Source organism: Mustela nivalis (genome assembly GCF_964662115.1).
Source record: "Mustela nivalis genome assembly, chromosome: 10".
NCBI classification, from domain to species: domain Eukaryota; kingdom Metazoa; phylum Chordata; class Mammalia; order Carnivora; family Mustelidae; genus Mustela; species Mustela nivalis.
This window is the reverse complement of record NC_139029.1, coordinates 66,286,984-66,307,908: the sequence shown is the minus strand read 5'-3', so window position 1 is coordinate 66,307,908 and position 20,925 is coordinate 66,286,984. Positions and strand designations below refer to the sequence as shown.

At 35.1% G+C, this 20,925-nt stretch overlaps 2 protein-coding genes across 4 annotated transcripts in view; one reads left to right on the top strand and one right to left on the bottom strand.

Moving 5' to 3' along the window:
- ADGRL2 (adhesion G protein-coupled receptor L2) overlaps positions 1-20,925 on the bottom strand; it is a 606,730-nt gene that overhangs the window by 226,497 nt on the left and 359,308 nt on the right. Inside the window, exon 1 of one of the 3 annotated variants that reach the window (XM_082687749.1) lies at positions 10,135-10,286. The exons of the other annotated variants lie outside the window; for them this stretch is intronic. The gene's annotated coding sequence lies outside the window, so the exon portion shown is untranslated. Of the gene's footprint in view, positions 1-10,134; positions 10,287-20,925 lie in introns of those variants that run through there. 3 annotated transcript variants of the gene reach the window in all.
- LOC309843229 (uncharacterized protein) overlaps positions 1-20,925 on the top strand; it is a gene marked incomplete at its 5' end in the record, with an annotated part of 70,997 nt that overhangs the window by 39,263 nt on the left and 10,809 nt on the right. Inside the window, one exon of the mRNA XM_082688567.1 lies at positions 14,851-14,906. Coding sequence (XP_082544693.1) covers positions 14,851-14,906 — 56 coding nt within the window. The remainder of the gene's footprint in view (positions 1-14,850; positions 14,907-20,925) is intronic.

The window sequence follows — 20,925 nt, the reverse complement described above, 5'->3', positions numbered from 1 at the left end:
TATTATTGAATTCTAAGCTCAAATATGACAGCTTTGGCTTTAGTATACTTTTTTAAAGGACTTGAGGGGAAAAAATTGGATATTTTTTATAGATGTCTGCTCCCATGATACAATAAACTAGCAGAAATTCTAGGCAGCTGTAGACCAAGGTCAAAACTGTATTTGATTATTAAAAGAGAACATTCAAATTAGACACCTAAAGCAATGTAGTTAGAAAGGGAACAACAAAATACTAGTAAGGAGACTTTCCATGAGGAATGTGTTTTATCTTAATACTGTAGATAACTTTTCCTATTGGCAATGCATTGACTGTCAAAACTACTAAAGGGGTTAGATTTAATTATCTCACTTCTTGCACATTTCATCTCAATTGCTATGGCAACATTCAGTTGCCTCAGCAGCAATGCACACTTTAATCAGATATTTCCTCCTTATTTCTCTATGAGCCAAAACTGTGTAGTCAAATTTACAACCAAGTCCTGATGAATCTGATAACACTTCCTACAATTTAATGGGCAACTTGCCCCCACCCACACATATAAATATTTTCAGAGAGGCTTGTAACTGTTGGACAAGTATAAGACTTGATAAGAATATACATTTGGACTTTCCTATTTCACAGATTTTTTTTTTTCTCTCTTTCTGCCACCATTCCTTTATTAGGAGTTTTTTTAACCAATTTGAAACTCACTCCAGCAAGTCGCTGCAATGGGTCATCTAACCTCAGTGGGAGAGCCAATGAGTAAGGGAAACAGCCTCTCACATTCAAATGTAAACTTTCCTGAAGAATCCTATTGATTTATTTGCATTTTATCTGAATATACTTGGAATTGGCACATTAAAGAGCCTCATTCTATTTCTTGAAAGCAGGTAAGAGAAGGAAGGAAAAATAACTGAAGACAAAGCAAAACGTGATGGTATAGGAGGAAAACTGTAGGGTTTCAGACTTATACAGAAGGCCAAGCATGAAGAAAATTTAGTCGAGCTTCAGTAATAGCAATTTTAATGAGAAGAAAAAGCATGATGCATTAAATTGTTGATGTCACTTGGGTGAATATTAACCATCTACATTGTTGGACAAATATAATCATGTTAGCGTTTTGCAAAAGACTAGAGAAACTTTTGTGGGCATATAAGGAATATTCAAACTGTCTTCAAGTCTGATTTAAAAGGTTAGCTCATTATATTTTCATAAATGCTTGAAATTTCTCAAATAGTAACTATATTTTAATTTGATACTGTATAATAATTTTGGGGGGAAACTGTAATTAAAAAGCAAAGTGTTCTAAGGTGTTCCTAACAATTTTAGGGGCTGCTAAAACTTGTATTTAGATAGCAAACATTTAATCCTAAAGTTCTCATAGTTTTCTGGTGAGAAATTTTACACCAGTAGATAATAGTAATATTTCAGCATGATTTTTCAATCACCTCTTAGTAGTGTCCAGTAAAATTTTCATTAACAGAAGCAAACAAAAAGATGCTTTCTGCAGCTGGGTCTACTAGTCTGACATTTTAATAGCAATTTCTGATTATATCTTAGGTATTATAGACCATTAAATATAGTATTCAGTCAAAACTTAACCAAACATAAACAAGATTATTTAACCTTAAATTTATATTTAAGTAAGTTGTACATATTTTTTATTTTAATTGAGCTGATTATTAACAGACTATGTTCAAAATCTGCTCATTAATGATGAAGTTTGGATGCCATATAACCTTAGGAGTAGCCGAAGGAAGAGTAGTTTAATTAAAGAGAAACCTGCAGAGGAAGAGAAGCATGGAAACTATCTTTAAATATTCAAAGGGCTTTTTATATAAAGGAGACAGTGAGTATCTAGAAAACCAAGAAAAATGGCAGAGAAGTGGATTCCAGCTCTATATAAAGAAAATTTTAAAACAATTAGAATTGCTCAAACAATGGCTCAAGCTATGAAGCAGTAAGTTCCTCATCTAGGCATATTTTATAAACTGTTTGCATACGGACTCTTTATTTTCTGCTGTTTGGATTCTGGAACAACACTGTAGAAAATGTGGTAAAATCACTCCACAGATTGAGATCTGGGAGTTCATATGAGTCACTTCTTAATGAATTTTTCAAGTACCAGTGCTTTATGTCAGTATGGAAACCAAGCAATGATCTGCAAACAGCATATTCAGCAGCAAGTTTGCAAATCCTACTCTGGAGAAATGGTCTAAATGAGAAAAACAAACAGTTCTTAGTGAAGAGTTATCTAAAACCTCCAAGGAGACATGTAAATCGGTCCTAATTGGCATTCTTTCAAGAACCTCAGTAGATGCCAGGGAGTGACTAGGGATGAAGAATGAGTTTCCCTTTCAGTCTTCACTTGGTTCTTCTACCTAAAGCTGGGGTGTTGCCAGACAACGTATGCCGCTGACTGTGTCAGACTTGTTCTCTGGATGAAAGGGAGATGTTGGCACTATCCTCAAACTCTATATTCACTTAAGAAATAATAATTGCTCAATTAAGGGTCCAGAGCTTTTTTTTTTTTTTTTCCCCTGCACCCAGAGAAATTAAACATTGAAAAGAAAATTGCACGGGATGTGGGAATACTCACCTTCCCCAAGATTGCTGAAGAAGATAAGGGAAGGTTGTAACTAATTTGAAAATGATAAATAAAAGGAAATTGCTGGTTCTTTAACCAAAGTGATGGGTACTTTTTGTTTAATACCAGATCCTATAACGTTCTAGTTTATGTTATTTATAGTCTTTTTACTCAGTTTGGTTTTGAAATTTCCTTGTGTGATCCTGCTCTCAAATCACACTGAAGAAAACAAGAGGCTCACAAAAGCTCTTGCATAATATCTAACCTTAATGTACTCTGGTGCTGTTGTTTGGACCATGCAACCTTTTGAAGGGTGACTGTCTTCCAGAAACATCCGTTTCTATCCAAAGAGCCAATGGGTAGTTTTGCTACTATAAGAAAAGCTAACTTTGATTTTTACCCTCAAAGAATATGGGATGTTACCTACTTCACTTTCTCTCTCGTTGCTCCTCCAGGCTTTTTCAGCTGAAGCCTTTATATTAACTTATGTTGTTTAAAATTCTACCTGCTGAGGTTTAGCTGGCAAATGGTCTTGAAACTTGTTTCCAAACTGCTCACCCACAAAAGCTTTTACTAGCCAGTTCCATTTGGTTGGCTATACTCCAAAACAGTCTCTGGTGAACAAAAACATTAGCTACAGAGAAACAGAAACTTCCATGGCACCCTGGAGGAACTTTTTGATCCAAAAGACACTACTAGTAAACCAAAGTGTCATTGCAAATTCATGAACATTTCCTTATGTCATGAAAAGCAGTAGGAGGAAAGGGCTGCATTTGTGCAATGGTTGTTCCATGTGTGTAAACCTAGTCCCTGACTTAAGATCAAAGACTGTCTTCCATCAACAAGTATTTATTTAGTGCACACCATGTCTGAAGCCTAAAGAGTCAGAAAAGGACAAATAAGGGCTATTTTAAAATTCTATTTGTTGAATGAACAAAGAAAGACATATTGCCATCCTATTAAAAAACCCTTAATCATCTGTAAGATCATAAAATTAAGATGAAACCAAGCATAGTATCCCTGTCTTGTCTCTATCAGTTAAAATGTTTAATCTATTTGATGCCACAGAAAGTTTTAATATATTTCAACAGCACTACTCCCTTCATTTAGGTAGTTTTTACAACAAAAAAGCACAAATCATGTTGCTTTATCCCGTATGGCCCTGCACCTCCACATCTACCCATTTGCCCTATATGTCTGTGGAGCAGAAGGCATCTCTACTGAACTGTTTCTTCTCCATTTGTGAGCTTAAGGAAAGCAGGGAAAGTCTGTGTTTTTGTTTGCATTCTGACCAATGCAACAGTGCACAGTAAACAATACTAAACATTTAGAAAATGATTATTCAATGAATAATGAATGATAATAAATAAGAAGAATGAAATGGTACTGACCTAAATGCAGGAATGTTCAGCAAGGTTAGTGTGGCTTGAAATGGTGTTGGTTTCATGGAAGGTATAGGATTTTTTCCATGGGCCTTAAGAAACAGATAGGATTTAGATAAAGGGGGAAAGGAAATAAAACATTTCTAGTGGTGTTAAGATTACGAGCAAAGGGATTGTTTGGATGCAGAGATATTAATGAAAGGACTTCATTCTTTTTGATGGGACCATGGGTTGTGTAATGGGATAGTGATTTTGTTTGGTTTAGATTAATGGAGGTTGTGTAGTACTGTTTCTCAACCTTTAGTTTGCATTCGTGGGGATTTTGGTAAACTGCAGACTCTAATTTAGTAGGTCTGGATTGAAGTATGAGATTATCTATTTCTAACAAGTTCCCAGGTGATGTTGGTGCTGGTGCTGTATTCTGAATTGCAAGACTATGGGTGATTCTTGAGTCTAGACACAGTCATATGGGCTTTATACAGCAGTTATTTGAAAATTACTCCATGTTCTCCAGCAGTTTTGGCATGATGAAAACTGCATGAAAGAAGATTAGTGTGTCAACCTTATGAATATAAGGTTCCTTATGCTAAGGAAGAAAGAATGTGGATATAGGAAAACCAGCTGGGAGGCTGTCTTACACTTTATCTGCATATTTCACAGATTTGGTTTTCAATTACTTGTTGATTGATTAGTTTGTGTGGACATGGTCAATTCAAAAGTACTTTCTCAGTGGAACAACTGTGGGCCCACTGACTTTTTGAAAACAAGTCAAGTTTAGATAAAACACATGGGGAATTCATGAATGCTCTTCTCTTCCTCTCCATCTGGAAAAACTGCATTCCTTCTTAAAAATAGTTGAAATGTTAGCTCTTCTGTTCTTATCATAGTATAAAATTGTAAGTGTACCCTCACATGTATGTCTCAGACTCTGATCTTATTCTATCATATAGATAATAATAATAATAATAAAACAATAGTAATACACCTTGTGTTTTTTGACTGCCAGGCAAATTGCAAAGTTTTATCATTAAATCCTTATAACAATGCTGTGAGGAATACTGCTATTATCATCGCCATTTCTACAGATGGGGAAAAAAGGAATACTTTGGATGCCTTAATACGACGTTAGTTATAGGCCAATACATATATTTACTTGGAGTGCAAAGAGAGTGTGCTCGGCATGGGGGTGTCTAGCTATGTGCTAGATGAAATGCCCTTCCCGCAGGCCAGCACTGGAAAGAAGAGAACTAGCTAGGCTGGCATGAAGGAGCAGCAGCTGGGGAAGCCAGAGCAGATGTGTAGCCACTGAACCAACCAGGAAGTGGCCTTGATTGATCAATGTTCTCAAACTAGTTTTAAGAATCTTTTCTGTCTGGAGCAAGATGGTGGAGGAGTAGGAAACCTAATATCATAGGGTCCCAGGAGTTCAGCTATAGTTATTCAACCATTCTGAACATCTACAAACTCAACTGGAGATCAAAGCAAAAAAGAGCAGCAATTTTAGGAACAGAAAAGTGACCACTTTCTGGAAGGTAGGAGAAGTGAATCTGAGGTGATATACAGGAAGAGAGACTTCGGGCGGGGGGGCAGCTCCTGGCAAGTGGCAGAGCATCGAAGCACAAAATCAGAACTTTTAGAAGTCTGCTCCACTGAGGGACGTTGCCCCAGAGGCTAAGCTGGGGGTGGAGCCCTCATGGAGACAGTGTGGTCTCAGAACCCATCAGGTCACAAAAAGACCAGGGGTGTCTGATGTGGCGGAGCTAACAGGTACAGAGTGGGGAAGCTGGCTGCAGAGATGGAGCCAAGCAGTGGGCTCTCAGCTTGAGGTTACCTTAAACTGTTATCCAAGGCATATTCAGGCCACCGTTCTTCGAGTGGCAGATCTGGGTAGACTACCTTCTTCCTCCTCTGTGAGAGGTGGTGTGGGAGCATGTTGCAGGAATTCGCTGGGGTTGGAGACTACAAACAGGGCCATGACCAGACATAGAAATGCTTGCTCATGGGCTGTGTGAGCTCAGAGTGTGGCTGGAGACCAGGGAGACAGGAGAGGTTGACTGCTTTTCTCTGAGGGTACACTGAGTACTGTGGCCCTGAGCTCTCGGCTTTACAGAGCCAGGGATTGGGAGGTCAACATTTTTATTCCTGTTCTCCAAAGCTCTACGAAAGCGTTCAGGGAAAAAAGCCACTGAAAGCAAAAATGAGCAGATTGCTTAACCTGGCCCCTGGCAAGGGAGGTGCAATTCTGCCTCTGGTAAAGACATTTAAGAATCACTTTAACAGCCCCCCCTCACCAACCCGCAGAAGATCAACAAGAACATTCAGCCAAGACCAAGTTTACCAATCAATGAGAACTGCACACTTCAGAGCTACAGGAATACAGCACATAGAATTCATGACTTTTCCTCATGATTCTTTAGTTTTTCAAAGTTAAAGTTTTCAGATTTTTTTTTAAAGATTTTATTTATTTATTTGACAGAGGGAGAGAGATCACAAGCAGGCAGAGAAGGAGGCAGAGAGAGAGGAGGAAGCAGGCTCCCTGCTTTATGGATCCTGGGATCATGACCTCCCTGGGATCATGACCTGAGCTGAAGGCAGAGGCTTAACCCACTGAGCCACCCAGGCGCCCCCAGATTTTTTTTCTTATTCTAATTTTAAAATTTTTCCTTTTTCCCTTTCTAACAATTTTTAAATATTTTATCTTATCAATATCTTTAAAAAAATCTTTTAAAATTTTCATTGTTATAAATTTTCATTGTTATAGTCATATTCTATCCCTTCATTATATTTAATCTTATTTTCTTTTTTTAACATATAGGTATTTCCTTCTTTAAAATTTTGGGATACAGTTTCTTCTAATAGATCAAAATATACCCTAAATCTAGCATTTTGTTCTAGTCTCCAGTCTGATAACATTCTTCCCCCTCCCTTTTTAAACAACTTTTTATCTTATCAATTCCTTTTTTAGAATCTTTTTAAATTTTTCATGTTTACAGTCATATTCTATCCCTTCATCATGTTTAACCTTATGTGTGTGTGTGTGTGTGTGTGTGTGTGTGTGTATACTCACACACAAAAGAAAGAAAGATTTTCTTTCTTTAAAATCCGTGGGAAACAGTTTTTTTTAACAGACCAAAATACACCAAATATCAAGTGTGTGGCTCTGTTCTAGTCTATATATATATATATATATATATATATATATATATATATATATATATACATATTTCCTTCCTTCTGCCCCCGGTTTTATATCTCTTCTGACTTGGTTACTCTGTATTTTTCTGGGGTCATTGTTACCCTTTTAGTATTTTGTTCTCTCATTCATCCATTATTATATGGATAAAATACAAGGTGGAAAAACTCACATTAAAAAAAAAAAAGAGGCAGTACTGATGGCTAGGGACCTAATCAATACAGACATTAGTAATATGTCAGAACTAGAGTTCAGAAGGACAACTATCAAGGTGCTAACTGGGCTTGAAAAAAGCACAGAAGATACTAGAGAATCTACTAGAGAAAAAAGCACAGAAGATACTAGACATTCTAGAGAATCCCTTTCTGGAGAAATAAAATAACTAAAATCTAACGAAGTTGAGGGGCTCCTGGGTGGCTCAGTGAGTTAAAGCCTCTGCCTTTGGCTTGGGTCATGATCCCAGGGTCCTGGGATCAAGCCACACATCGGGCTCTTTGCTTGCCTCTCTGCCTACTTGTGATCTCTGTCTGTCAAATAAATTTTAAAAAGTCTTTTAAAAAATAAATAAATAAAAAATAAAATCTAACCAAGTTGAAATAAAAAAAGCTATTAATGAGGTATAATAAAGAATGGAGGCTCTTACTACTAGGATAAATGAGGCAGAATAGAGAATTAGTGATATGGAAGACCAAATGATGGAGAATAAAGAAGCTGAGCAGAAGAGAGACAAACAACTACTGGACCACAAGGGGAGAATTTGAGAGGTAAGTAATACCAAAAGATTAAACAATATTAGAATAATTGGGATCTCAGAAGTAGAAAGAGAGAGGGGGCAGAAGGTATATTGGAGCAAATTATAGCATAGACTTTCCCTAATTTGGCAATGGGAACAAGCGTCAAAATCCAGTAGGCACAGAGAACCCCCCTCAAAATCAATAAAAATAAGCCCACACCCCATCATCTAATAGTAAAACTTACAAGTCTCAGAGACAAATAGAAAATCCTGAAAGTAGCTCAGGACAAGAGGTCTGTAACATTCAATGGTAGAAATATTAGATTGGCAGCAGACCTATCCACTGAGACCTGGCAGGTCAGAAAGGACTTGCATGATATATTCAGAGCACTAAAGGAGAAAAATATGCAGCCAGGAATACTATATCCAGCTAGGTTGTCATTGAAAATAGAGAGACAAAAAGCTTTCAAGACAAATAAAAACTAAAAGAATTTGCAAACAACAAACTAGCCCTATAGCAAATACTAAAAGGAGTCCTCTAAGCAAAAAGAGAGCCTAAAAGTAACAAACCAGAAAGAAAAGAGACAACATACAGTAACAGTCACCTTACAGGCAATACAATGGCATGACATTCATATATTTCATTAGTTACCCTGAACGTAAATGGGTTAAATGCCCCAATCAAAAAACACAGGGTATCAGAATGGATAAAAAAAACAAACCCACCGATATGCTGTCTACAAGAAACTCATTTTAGACCCAAAGACACCTCCATATTTAAAGTGAGAGGGTGGAAAACAATTTACATGCTAAGGGACATCAAAAGAAAGCTGGGGTGGCAATCTTTATGTCAGATAAATTAGATTTTAGGCCAGAGACTATATAATAAGAGATGAGGAAGGACACTATTTCATACTCAAAGGGTCTGTCCAACAAGAAGATCTAACAATTTTAAATATCTATGCCCCTAACATGGGAGCAGCCAATTATATAAACTAATTAATAACAAATCAAAGAAACACATCAACAATATGGCAATAATAGTAGGGGAGTTTAACATCCTCCCCCACCAATGAAATGGACAGATCATCTAAGCAAAAGATCAACAAGGAAATTAAGGCTTTAAATGACACCCTGGACCAGATGGACATTGCAGATATATTTAGAACATTCCATCCCAAAGTAACAGAATGCACATTCTTTTCCAGTGCGCATGGAACATTCTCCAGACTAGATCATATCCTGGGTCACAAATCAGGTCTCAACGAGTACCAAAAGCCTGAGATCATTCCCTGCATATTTTCAGATCAAGCCTTTCTCAAGAAATAAGAAGGCCTCAAGTACACAAACTAACTCTACACCGTAAGGAGGTGGAGAAAGAACAGCAAAGAAAGCCTAAACCCAACAGGAGGAGAGGAATCATAAAGATTGGAGCAGAAATCAATGAAATAGAAACCAAAAGAATAGTAGAACAAATCAATGAAACTAGGAGCTGGTTCTTTGGAAGAATTAATAACATTGATAAACTCATGGCCAGACTTACAAAAAGAAAAGAGAAAGGATCCAATTTAATAAATCATGAATGAAAGAGGAGAGATAACAAACAATACCAAAGAAATACAATTATAAGAACATATTATGAGCAACTAAACACGAGCAAATTAGACAATCTGGAAGAAATGGATGCATTCCTAGAGAAGTATAAACTACTAAAACTGAACCAGGAAGAAGTAGAAAACCTGAACAGACCCATAATCAGTAAGGAGACTGAAGCATTAATCAAAAATCTCCCAACAAACAAGAGCCCAGGGCCCGATGGCTTCCCAGGGGAATTCTACCAAACATTTAAAGAAGAATTAATGCCTATTCTCCTGAAACTATTCCAGAAAATAGAAATGGAAGGAAAAATTCCAAAATCATTTTGTGAGGCCAGCATTACCTTGATCCCAAAACCAGACAAAGACCCCATCAAAAAGGAGAATTAGAGACCAATATCCTTGATGAACATTGTTGCAAAAATTCTCACCAAAATACTAGCCAATTCATTTAAAGGATTATTCACCACGACAAAGTGGGATTTATACCTGGGCTGCAAGGTTGATTCAACATCCACAACCAATCAATGTGATACAAAACTTTAATAAAAGAAAGAACAAAAACCATATGATACTCTCAATAGATGCTGAAAAAGCATTTGACAAAGTACAGCATCCTTTCTTGATCAAAACTCTTCATAGTGTAGACATAGAGGATACATACCTCAATATCATCAAAGCCATCTATGAAAAACCCACAGCAAATATCATTCTCAATGGGGAAAAACTGAGAGCTTTTCCCCAAGGTCAGGAACAGGGCAGGGCTGTTCACTATCACCCACTGCTACTCAACATAGTACTAGAAGTCCTGGTCTCAGCAATCAGACAACAAAAAGAAATAAAAGGCATCTGGATTGACAAAGAAGAAGTGAAACTCTCACTCTTTGCAGATGATACGATACTTTGTGTGGAAAATCCAAAAGGCTCTACTCCAAAAGTGCTAGAACTTATATAGGAATTCAGTAAAGCATCAGGGTATAAAATCAATGCACAGAAATCAGTTGCATTTCTATACACCAACAACAAGACAGAAGAAAGAGAAATTAAGGAGTCAATTCCATTTTCAATTGCACCCAAAAACCATAAGAGAATAAACCTAACTAAAGAGGCAAAGAACCTGTACTCAGGGAACTATAAAGTACTCATGAAAGAAATTGAGGAAGACACAAAGAAATGGAAACTCCTTCCACACTTATGGATTGGAAGAACAAATAATGTGAAAATGTCAATGCTACCTAACGCAATCTACACATTTAATGCAATCCCTATCAAAATACCATCAATTTTTTCAAAGAAATGGAAAAAATAGCCCCCAAATTTATATGGAAACAGAAAAGACCTTGAATAGCCAGAAGAATGTTGAAAAAGAAAACCAAAGTTGGCAACATCACAATTCCAGATTTCAAGTAATATTACAAAGCTGTAATCATCAAGACTGTATGGTACTGGCACAAAAACAGACACATAGGTCAATGGAACAGAACAGAGAGCCCAGAAATAGACCTTCAACTCTATGGTCAACTAATCTTCAACAAAGCAGGAAAGAAGGTCCAATGGAAAAAAGTCTCTTCAACAAATGGTGTTGGGAAGATTGGACAGACACATGCAGAAAAATGAAATTTGACCATTTCCTTGCACCACACATAAAAATAGACTCAAAATGGATGAAAGACCTCAATGCGAGACAGGAATCCATCAAATCCTTGAGAAGAACACAAGCAGCAACCTCTTCGACCTCAGGCACAGCAACTTCTTCCTAGAAACATTGTCAAAGGCAAGTGAAGCAAGGGCAAAAATGAACTATTGGGACTTCATCAAGATCAAAAGCTTTTGCACAGCAAAGGAAACAGTCAACAAAACCAAAAGATAGCCAACAGAATGGAAGATGATATTTGCAAATAAAATCAGATAAAGGGCTAGTATCCAAATCTATAAAGAATTTTTCAAATTCAACACCCAAGGAACAAATAATCCAATCAAGAAATGGGCAGAAGACATGGAAAGACATGACCTGAGCTGAAGGCAGAGGCTTCAGCCCATTGAGCCACCCAGGTGCCCCACAAATCCTCATTTCTTAGTGTAGCTTCCATTTTTGCTTGATAGCAAATTTGATCCCAAATAATTATAATAAGAGATAGGAATTTGTGTTTCTTATGTCCTAGGTACTACTTTCAGCAATTTACATGTGCTGTCTCATGTAATGCTCATAATAATCCCATGATTTAGGTGTAATTATTACCCTTGTTTTACATATGAAGAAAATGAGGCACAAAGAGGTTAAATAATTTGTCTAAGTTTCCATATTTATAGAGCAGAATTATAGTTTGAACCCTCTATACCATGTTACTGATCTTAGCCTAACTTGTTTTTAGTAATATAGAGTTCTCTTTTCTTAAGTGAACACCATAAATTTCTTCAAATCATATTTGTGGAAAGTTAATTTTCTCACAAGTTAAGAAAGAGTCCATGAAATGTAAGAGGTCTTATTGTTATATTTTTGCTTCTATTAGTATGTCGCAATGCCTGACTAGGAGGATATCCCCAAGACTGGCAGACATTTAGACATGGGGAAATGTTTTTTCTATGAAAGCATAGAAAATTTCAGATATCCTGGGGCTCCCATACTCCTAACTTCTCCAGTCATACTCCAAACCCCTCATGCCCACAACTCATTTCTACATAAGAATGAGTATTCTCCAAAACAGGGGAAAAGAATATTCAAAGGATAGTCTCTTTTAAATATTTTTTGCCTTTAGGAAGATATAGTCAACCTCTGTGATCCCTTGTTAGGTTAATTATGATAATCTTTCAGCTATTTTAAATGCCAGATATAAAAATTATTACTTGATTGACCAACTAAACAAGCATTCAAATACAAGTAGAATATTTTATGCCACACAAACTTAATATTGTAATTTTTAATTTTTTAAAAAGATTTTATTTATTAGGGTACCTGGTGGCTCAGTGGGTTAAGCCTCTGCCTTCTATTATTTGCCATACTATTTAAAAATGGTTGTATTATAGTAATGTGGGTAAGTATAAAAATGTTATCTATCCACATATTATTTCTGCTAAGTTTTCTGCCCCTCAGGAAGTATCATAACTTCATTTTAAAGCTTATTTATTTATTTGTCAGAGAGAGAGGAGTGCACAAGCAGGGGGAGTGACAGGTAGAGGGAGAGAGAGAAGCAGGCTCACAGCATGGGGCTTGATCCCAGGACTCTGGGATCATGACTAGACCAAAGGTAGATGCGTAACCAACTGAGCCTCCCAGGTGCCCTTCATAATTTCCCATTTAGACAATATTCATTGATGTTTTAATACCTATCAGAGATTTGACTCCTTCCTACTAAATTAAATAAAAAGACCTTTCACATTTAAACAAAAGAAAACAGAAAACCATCACTATAACCATTAGTACCAAACATTTGAGAAATCTTAATTGTTTTAAATGGAAACCCCACAAGGCATATTGTTCTTTTTTAATTATTTACCTACCTTATTTTAAAAGGGGAGGCCTGCAGTCTATACTTCAGATTGTATTATACAAATTCACGAAATATACATGACTTTTCTATAACCTGAACACTACTTTAGGATTATGACAAAATTGCATGGAAGATGTTGAATTTGAATTTTTTAAGTTATTTTCTTACTTTGAAACAATTCCAAGTTACAAAAATGTTGTAACTGCAGTACAAATAATATTGTTCCTGAATGATCTGAAAATTATGATAATTTGAGCACTTGAACATATTTTCCCCACAAACATGGACATCTCTTTATAAATGAAATGCAGCCACTAAATTCAGAAAATAGATACTCACTACCATATAATCCTCAGACTGCATTTAAGTTTTGTTGCTGGTTTCAATAATACTCTTGATAGCAAAAGGATCCAGTCTAGAATCAAGCAGTGCATTTCATTATTCTGCCTCTTTAGTCTCTTATAATCTAGATTTCCTCAATTTCCCCATAATTTTCATGGATTTGACATTTAAAAAAATTACGACTTAGTTATTTTGCAAGATGCTCTTTGAGGTTTATCTTCTACTTTCCTATTACTGGATTTAAATTGTCTGTCTTTGAAGAATCATGAAAGGGATTTTTTTGTTCATCTCACAGTATCCTATCATTTGGTACATAATTTGTGAAGTTAGTATTAATTCATGATTAAGGTGATCATGTAAAAGAATTTTTGTTAAGTATATTATGGAGAAGTACATTAACTTTCAACTTACTGATTTACTAAGATAAATATAAGCTCATGGATATCCATTTTATCCAACGGGTTATCATTTGCTTTTATTATTATTCACTTTGATCTTCTAATAGTCTTAGATATGGGCAGTATGATCTTCTTTAATCTGACTTCTTCTTTCTTTGACATGTCTCTGGCATTTTTTTGAGTACTTCCATATTTTTGTACAATAAGAGAGGCTCTTTTTGTCTTTCTCATGCCCCAGCTGTGCAAACAGCTACTTCTCCAAGCAGTCCTAGTTTCTTTTATTCAGAAATGGTATTTAGAAACCAAGATTTGGGAGGTAGGTGTGCCCATTGTTTGAGTGTGTCATTGTTCTCAGGATTTGGAACTAAGAAAATATATGTACGAAAAAATTTATCTATCCATCTATTTATCTATTTTTCCATATATACACATATTAACATATATCTTCTATCTATATCCATACACTAGGAATTCACACTGATATGTGTGTTTTTAAGCCAACACCACAGGATCCAACATAGTTTCTTTCTTTTCATATTTGTAACTTCTTTCTACAACAGTGGAAACCCTATCTCCCAATTTTGCTTAACATATTTATTTGATCAATTTCCTCATGTATATTATTCTATTGATGCTGAACATCCCAGTCCTCCCTCCCCACACCAGATGCTCTTCTCATCCTTCTTGAGCTCCAACACTGCTCTTCAGGCTGCTGAGTTCTCCCTATACTTTATACTCTATAGAGTCTATATACCTATACCTATACTCTCTATGGATGCTAACCTTACTTGTCCCCATCTAATGAGTTTAGGTGTAAATTATTCAGGAAAGAAAGATAAGTAAAGAGAAGGGAAGATGGAAAGGAAGATGAAAAAGAAGAGAACGGGAAGAACTTGTAATATTTTTAAATTGCTTATTTGTCTGTTAGGTGGATTCTAATGTCATTGCATATTACATATTTAATTGAAAAATTCTCTTTTTATTGAGTAACTAAAAACAAAATAACAAGTCTACTTTAACTAACTAAACTTCACATATTTGACAAATATTTATTAAGTACCTACTCTGTGCCAGTAAAAATAAATTTTAGTTAAAAACCCAATTAACTGCAGTTCTCAATTAATCAATATATTTTACTTACTTGCTTTTCAGGGAAATTGGCCCATTATAAGAAATCACATCCAAATTGAAGATTTATTCCAAACAAGGTCAGTCATAAAGTCAGTATGGATTTTACTGTAATTCTCATGACTTATGTATTATACTATATAATAAGAAGTGATATTCAGGATTATGACCCTGAAAGCGAATATGAAACTCAATCACAATCTAAATACTACCATGCTCATTAGAGACATGTTATAGATATTTTCAACAAATATTGTTTTATTTTGTTAACCATAAAACTATTTTTAGTTTAGTTTGGTTTCCCCAAACAACCAATTTCTCATTTATTTATTCATTCTACAAATATTTAGGAAACCTATTTGTCAGGCACTGTTTAAGAAAATCTATTGAAGTTCTTGTTTTGATGGAGTTTAGCATCTTAGTGAGGGGGAAAAAGTCAATAAACAGGCAATTTGTGCTATTCCAGGTATTATAAGTGCAAGAAGAAAAATAAAGAAAGCTAGGGGAGCTGCCTTAGACAGATGGTTAATTTAGTTTTCCTTGCCATCAGTTTGTCATTTATCCAATGAGATTTTCCTTCTCAAGGTGAGAAATACATTGTTCTCATATTTGTTTGCTGGATTTCTTTAGTATGTTTGGGTCAAATTTATAGTAAACTCTTAGTTGTATCTAAATCATTTTGAACAGACTAGGCAGATATTAATCAAGATAGCAAATTGGGGAAGGTAAAAGGGAAAGGAAGAATTACTTGAGGAAGGAGTTTGAGTGGATTTTTAAATTAAAAAAGAATCTTCTTCATGTTACTTAGGTTTTCTATGTGAGTTCTGATATCTTCATGATCTTTAAAAACTATTTTTGTTAAAAAAATACTTTCATAGTGGTTGAATTCTACTTCAAATAATATGCTAATAGCTTATGTATCCTGAACAAGAATGAATGGAAAATGAAGTCATTGAGATGGACAAAAGTCTGTAAATCTTTCTATTGTTCATCAGCCACTTTCCAGATATGTATGTTTTACTAATTCCTATTAATGGTGATTCGACTTTAATAATTTAAATTATAGATAAATGGCTGAAAACCCTTCTATTATTCTCAAGCAAAATTTGGTATCTTATTTCTTAGCTCAGTAGATTTCTGTCTACTCCAATGGTACTGTTATAAATTTAAAGAATTAATAATATCAGTTTGACAGAAAGAAAAATAAGAAAATGAAAATGATTAAATTCTAGAATAAATTAGTTAATAGAAGTAAGTAGCATCCATATGTTAATGAAAGAATACTGGACAGGAATTTTGAGATCTGATCTGAACTTTGGGCAAACAAATTCTAGTTAGGTAACTTTGGGCAAACAAATCCTATTTTCTTATCTTGTCTTCTTTTTGGCATAACTGTGGGCAAACAAATCCTATTTTCTTATCTTGTCTTCTTTTTGGCATAATGAAGATGATGTCAGTTCATGTCCAAAGTCACCATTTTAGAAACAAAATCCTAGAAGTAAAACCAACAAACCCAATAAAAAAATACCAGCCTCATGTGTTTTGACACATGCACTTTCTCACACTGTACACACATACTGTACTAAAAGAAAAATTATTTTTCAGTCCAATAAGAGAATATGTTGAATACTCAATTATTAAAATTCCTATTCACTACGATTACTGCTCTGTTAGTTTCAATTCTTTCAAAAATTATAATAATCCTCTCGAATGATTATATTTGAGAAAAAAGGATAGGAGAAATAGCTATATTACATTTCTCTTTTGATGTTTGTTTTTTCAGTAGGGTTCACAAAAGACATCTCTATCTCATCATTTAGACTTTGCATATGTGCAAAAATACATTTTATGAAAAAATTCCTGATGTATTTTATATTATTTCTCAAATAAATAATAATGTACAGGGTTGAATTAGTTTACTCATAGTCAGAGAGAAAGGGACCCAAAATAACTATTGTACTATTAAAATTATTGGGGAAAAATCCAATAATAAGTTTTGTTAATTATAATAATACCTTGACTTTTTTTTAAAGATTTTTTTAAAAAAATTATTTATTTGACAGATAGAGATCACAAGCAGGCAGAGAGGCAGGCGGGGGGTGGGAGGGAAGCAGGCTCCCAGACCCTGGGATCATGACATGAGCTAAAGGCAGAGGCTTTAACCCACTGAGCCACCCAGGCACCCCCCTTGACTTTTATATAATATATTTATTCACAGTAGAGAATACTTTACAAAATATGCATGTGATTTTTCTGGTTCATTTTCAAAGGCGTTTTATAAAATACAGATTAAACAGTTTCAAAAATGTATTTCTTTTACTCATTTTGTCTCCATAATATTTAGCATCCTATACTTTCAATTTTAATGAATTATTCCTTTTTAATATGTACCAATTGAGTATACATATTATATATGTATTTACATGTGTATAATGCATATTGTATACATGTTATATGCATATGTGCAAAGGCACAATGTTCACTGGCAAGGACCTTACAATTCATATTTTATTTTATTTTTAAATTTTTTTATATGGGACACTTCATGAATTTGCATGGCATCCTTTGTGCAGGCACCAAGCTAATCTTCTCTGTATCATTCCAATTTTTAGTATATGTACTATGATTGATATTTTAGAAGTTAAAACCAAAATGGAAAAACTTTCCACAAAAAAATCAGAATATAAAAACAAATAACTCTGAATTTTTATTTTATTTCTTCCTGTACATTATATTATATAAATTCCACTTTATTTTTTTTTAACCAAGCAATACCTGAATCCACTAAAAAATTTTCTCTGACATGCTTTTATACCCCTATCTAAGTTGATGAGCATAAAGCTACTCATTTTTTTGGCCTTAAGCCATTTTATAAGGTAAAAGTCCCATGAATATTTGTTAAAACCTCAACTACAAAACTAGTGACGCATCCTGTGGATGGCAAATTTGGATGGGAGGGAAAAGCAGCTCAGAGAACTTGTTAGCGGCTGATACAGTATATATACATTGAGGAGCCTAGAAAGCACTGGACAAAGGGTTATGTTGCAGTGGTATTTGTTGTAAAGCTACATTCCTCCCCCTTATAAATCCATAAAGAGTATATGTTTTTTCACATAAATTTATACCCAAAGGTGGAACCCAATTATCTGTCACAGGACTGTTTTAAGAATGAAGTGAGATCATATTTATAAAATTAACACTGAGTGTGTACTAAGATCTTGGCCCTGTTTTAAGTGTATTCATCTTTACAACAACACTACAAATATTAGGTTGAAGCATATGAAATTGCCATTTCTGTACATGAAAAACAGTTGAATATCTGCAGAATTATATTTCAACCTCATCCTATCGTTTCATGTTACAAATGAAGAAACTGAGGAACAGAGGGGTTAAGTAACTTGCCCAAGGAGAATTATTGTTTTTCTCACTTTACAATTGAGAAAGCTGATATTTAAGAAAGAACAAGCAACTTTTCTGTGGATACACGGCTACCTGCCTCTCAGGGAGTTAGATCAAAAGAGATTATATCTGCTTATGCACTTTGTAAATTTCATATTGCTTAAAATGTTAAACTATTTCTGCTGTTAACATAAAATCTTCTTTTCCTACGGTCATATTGGGTCTTTCATTCTCCAATCACCAAGGATTACAAGGAAATCATGCCTTTGGTTTGGTTTCAAGATAAAACGGCTATCATATTTACTCTCCTCTGAGATGTTTCCCTCCAAAATGACAGGGTGACTGCAGTCATCCATCCTGCCCTTTCTGTTATCAACTCAATGCCAAATGATTAAGGTGCAAGAGTACTTCGGTTTGTCCTCAAATTATTTTCCATGATGTCCTTGGGACAGATGAGGTGCAAGGGCTATTGGAGATAACATAAAAACATTGATGAAACATTATCATTTCTCAAGTAGCACACAATAAACTTCAAACAAAATTTCATGGGATTTAATTTGAGCTGGACCGAGGGATATTTTAGAAAGTGTACATGGCAGAAGAAAGAAGAAACTAAGTAGAGACATCAGGTTGCTCTTCTTCTCATTATTATTTTTTTCTCTTCTGCTCTACTTTTGTCAATGCCCTTGTAATAAGCTAGGCACTTTGACACATTTGAGCAGCATTTGGTGCACTGCAATGAGGCCAGGAGAGACCATCTTCAGCCTTGGCAGAAAGAACCTGAAGATCTTTCTTAGCAACCTGTGCTAGGTGTGCTAGTCCAATGAAGTACTTCAATTCCATTAGTGGTTTCCTTGTAAAAATTTCAACTGCAACAGTAACAGTGTATCTTTATGGTTCTCTTGGACACAGAGGGTATTGTGACTACCAGTGCCTACCTCAGGAGTCAACCTGTGCATGAAACCAGATTCCACCTGCATTTGAAATTTCTGCCACTTAACTTCTTGTGTGACTTTGGGCAAGCTTCATATTTCTGTACATCAGTTTTTCATAGGGTATATATTCGTTCCTACCTATATTATTTAGAAGCATTTTAAGTGGGATAATGCTCGTAATCTTTAGAACATTGCCAAACATGCTCAGCATTTTAATCGGTATTGATTTCTTATGAAATTTTGAGCATATCTTAATTTAACATTTAGAAACACAAGTGCTTTCATGTGTTCACAGAATGCTTAACCATCCATCAGGAATTTAGGTTAATTTCCTTAGGAAATGATTCATCACACTCCTTGCATTTATCTTATTCTCACTTTATTTTTCTAGATTTATCTTTAGTGTATCCTTTCCCACTTCCCAACATTTACATACCACCTCGGTTTTCCCAGAATAAATACACTTCATCATCAGTTATATCTATCCTTGTCCTTTCCTTCAATGTTGTAACACATTTCATTGTTTCTTATTTACTGATAACTGTTGTATTACCAAAATAGACATCAGTTGCAAATACACAGTAGCTACACTGGGTGCTATTTGAAGCACAGAGAAATTTCCCCCTGAAATTGAAGCTGATGAACTAGAGGCACATTAAAAACAAATTAAGATCCACTCACTACAACCAATATGGGTTACCACAACAGAAAATTGCTGTGGCTATTATACACAGTAACAGAGAACTTGTACTAGAAGAAAAAAGTAGAATGTGAGTTATAAATCACAGTAGGTTAATAGAAGACTGTTAGCTCTGATTTTCCTTTTTTCTTGTAGAACCTTTTAATTACTGCATTTTTAATGCACTTACATTTGCCAGTAGTTCTCTTTTTTATTCTTCTAATAATAGTTCCTAAGGTACATCCTATAAATTACACCTTTCCTTTTCCTCTCCCTCTTCTCTTTAAACAATTCTGAGAGAGAGAGAGAAAAGAGCAAACTGTAATTTTAAGTAACTCCTTTGGATTAGTTCATGTGCTCCTTAAAAAAAAAAAAAAAAAAAATCTCTAACTGTCATTAGCACCATGCTTTCCTGTCCCCATTCTTATACATGCCAATTTATCAGCGGCAGCATTACTGCTGGCCTGCCGTTTTTCTATTAAGGCACCAACTCTAGACAAACAAGCCCTCTCCATTCACTCCCTACATTCTTTACTTTTTTAACTTGTTCTAATTCCAGGTTTCCTCTAAGGACCCTCAATTTCAAAACCCTTCATTAGACCGGCGGAAAGTACTTCTGTTTCCTTTTACACTATAAAAGGCTAGGTTTCTCCCCAAACTCATTTGTTCAGTTTTGTTGCTTAACCTCCTTACCTCTTACATCACTTTTTGCAAGGACAGTGCCTTTTTTTTTTTTTTTTTAAAGTTCTCTAAGTCTTGTCCTTCTATCTTTGAGATGTTTCTGGAAACCTCACCTCCTGATTAAGTAGAAAAAATGTGTTACCACTGAACTTGCCAAACAAGTTAAGGGATGACTACAGGTCCTACATTTCATAAAATGCCAACGAATCCCAATTTAGAAACCGTAGGAAAAGCAATTATGTGGGGTACAGAGAAAAATTTGTGGTAAGAATGACTCCATGGCAAATAATTAGGCATATGAAGAATAGGAATTATTTTTTTTTCTTGCAAAGATAGAGACATTCATTCATATAATAAATATCCCAGATTCTCTACTACACTAGAGCCTGGGATGATGATAATGAT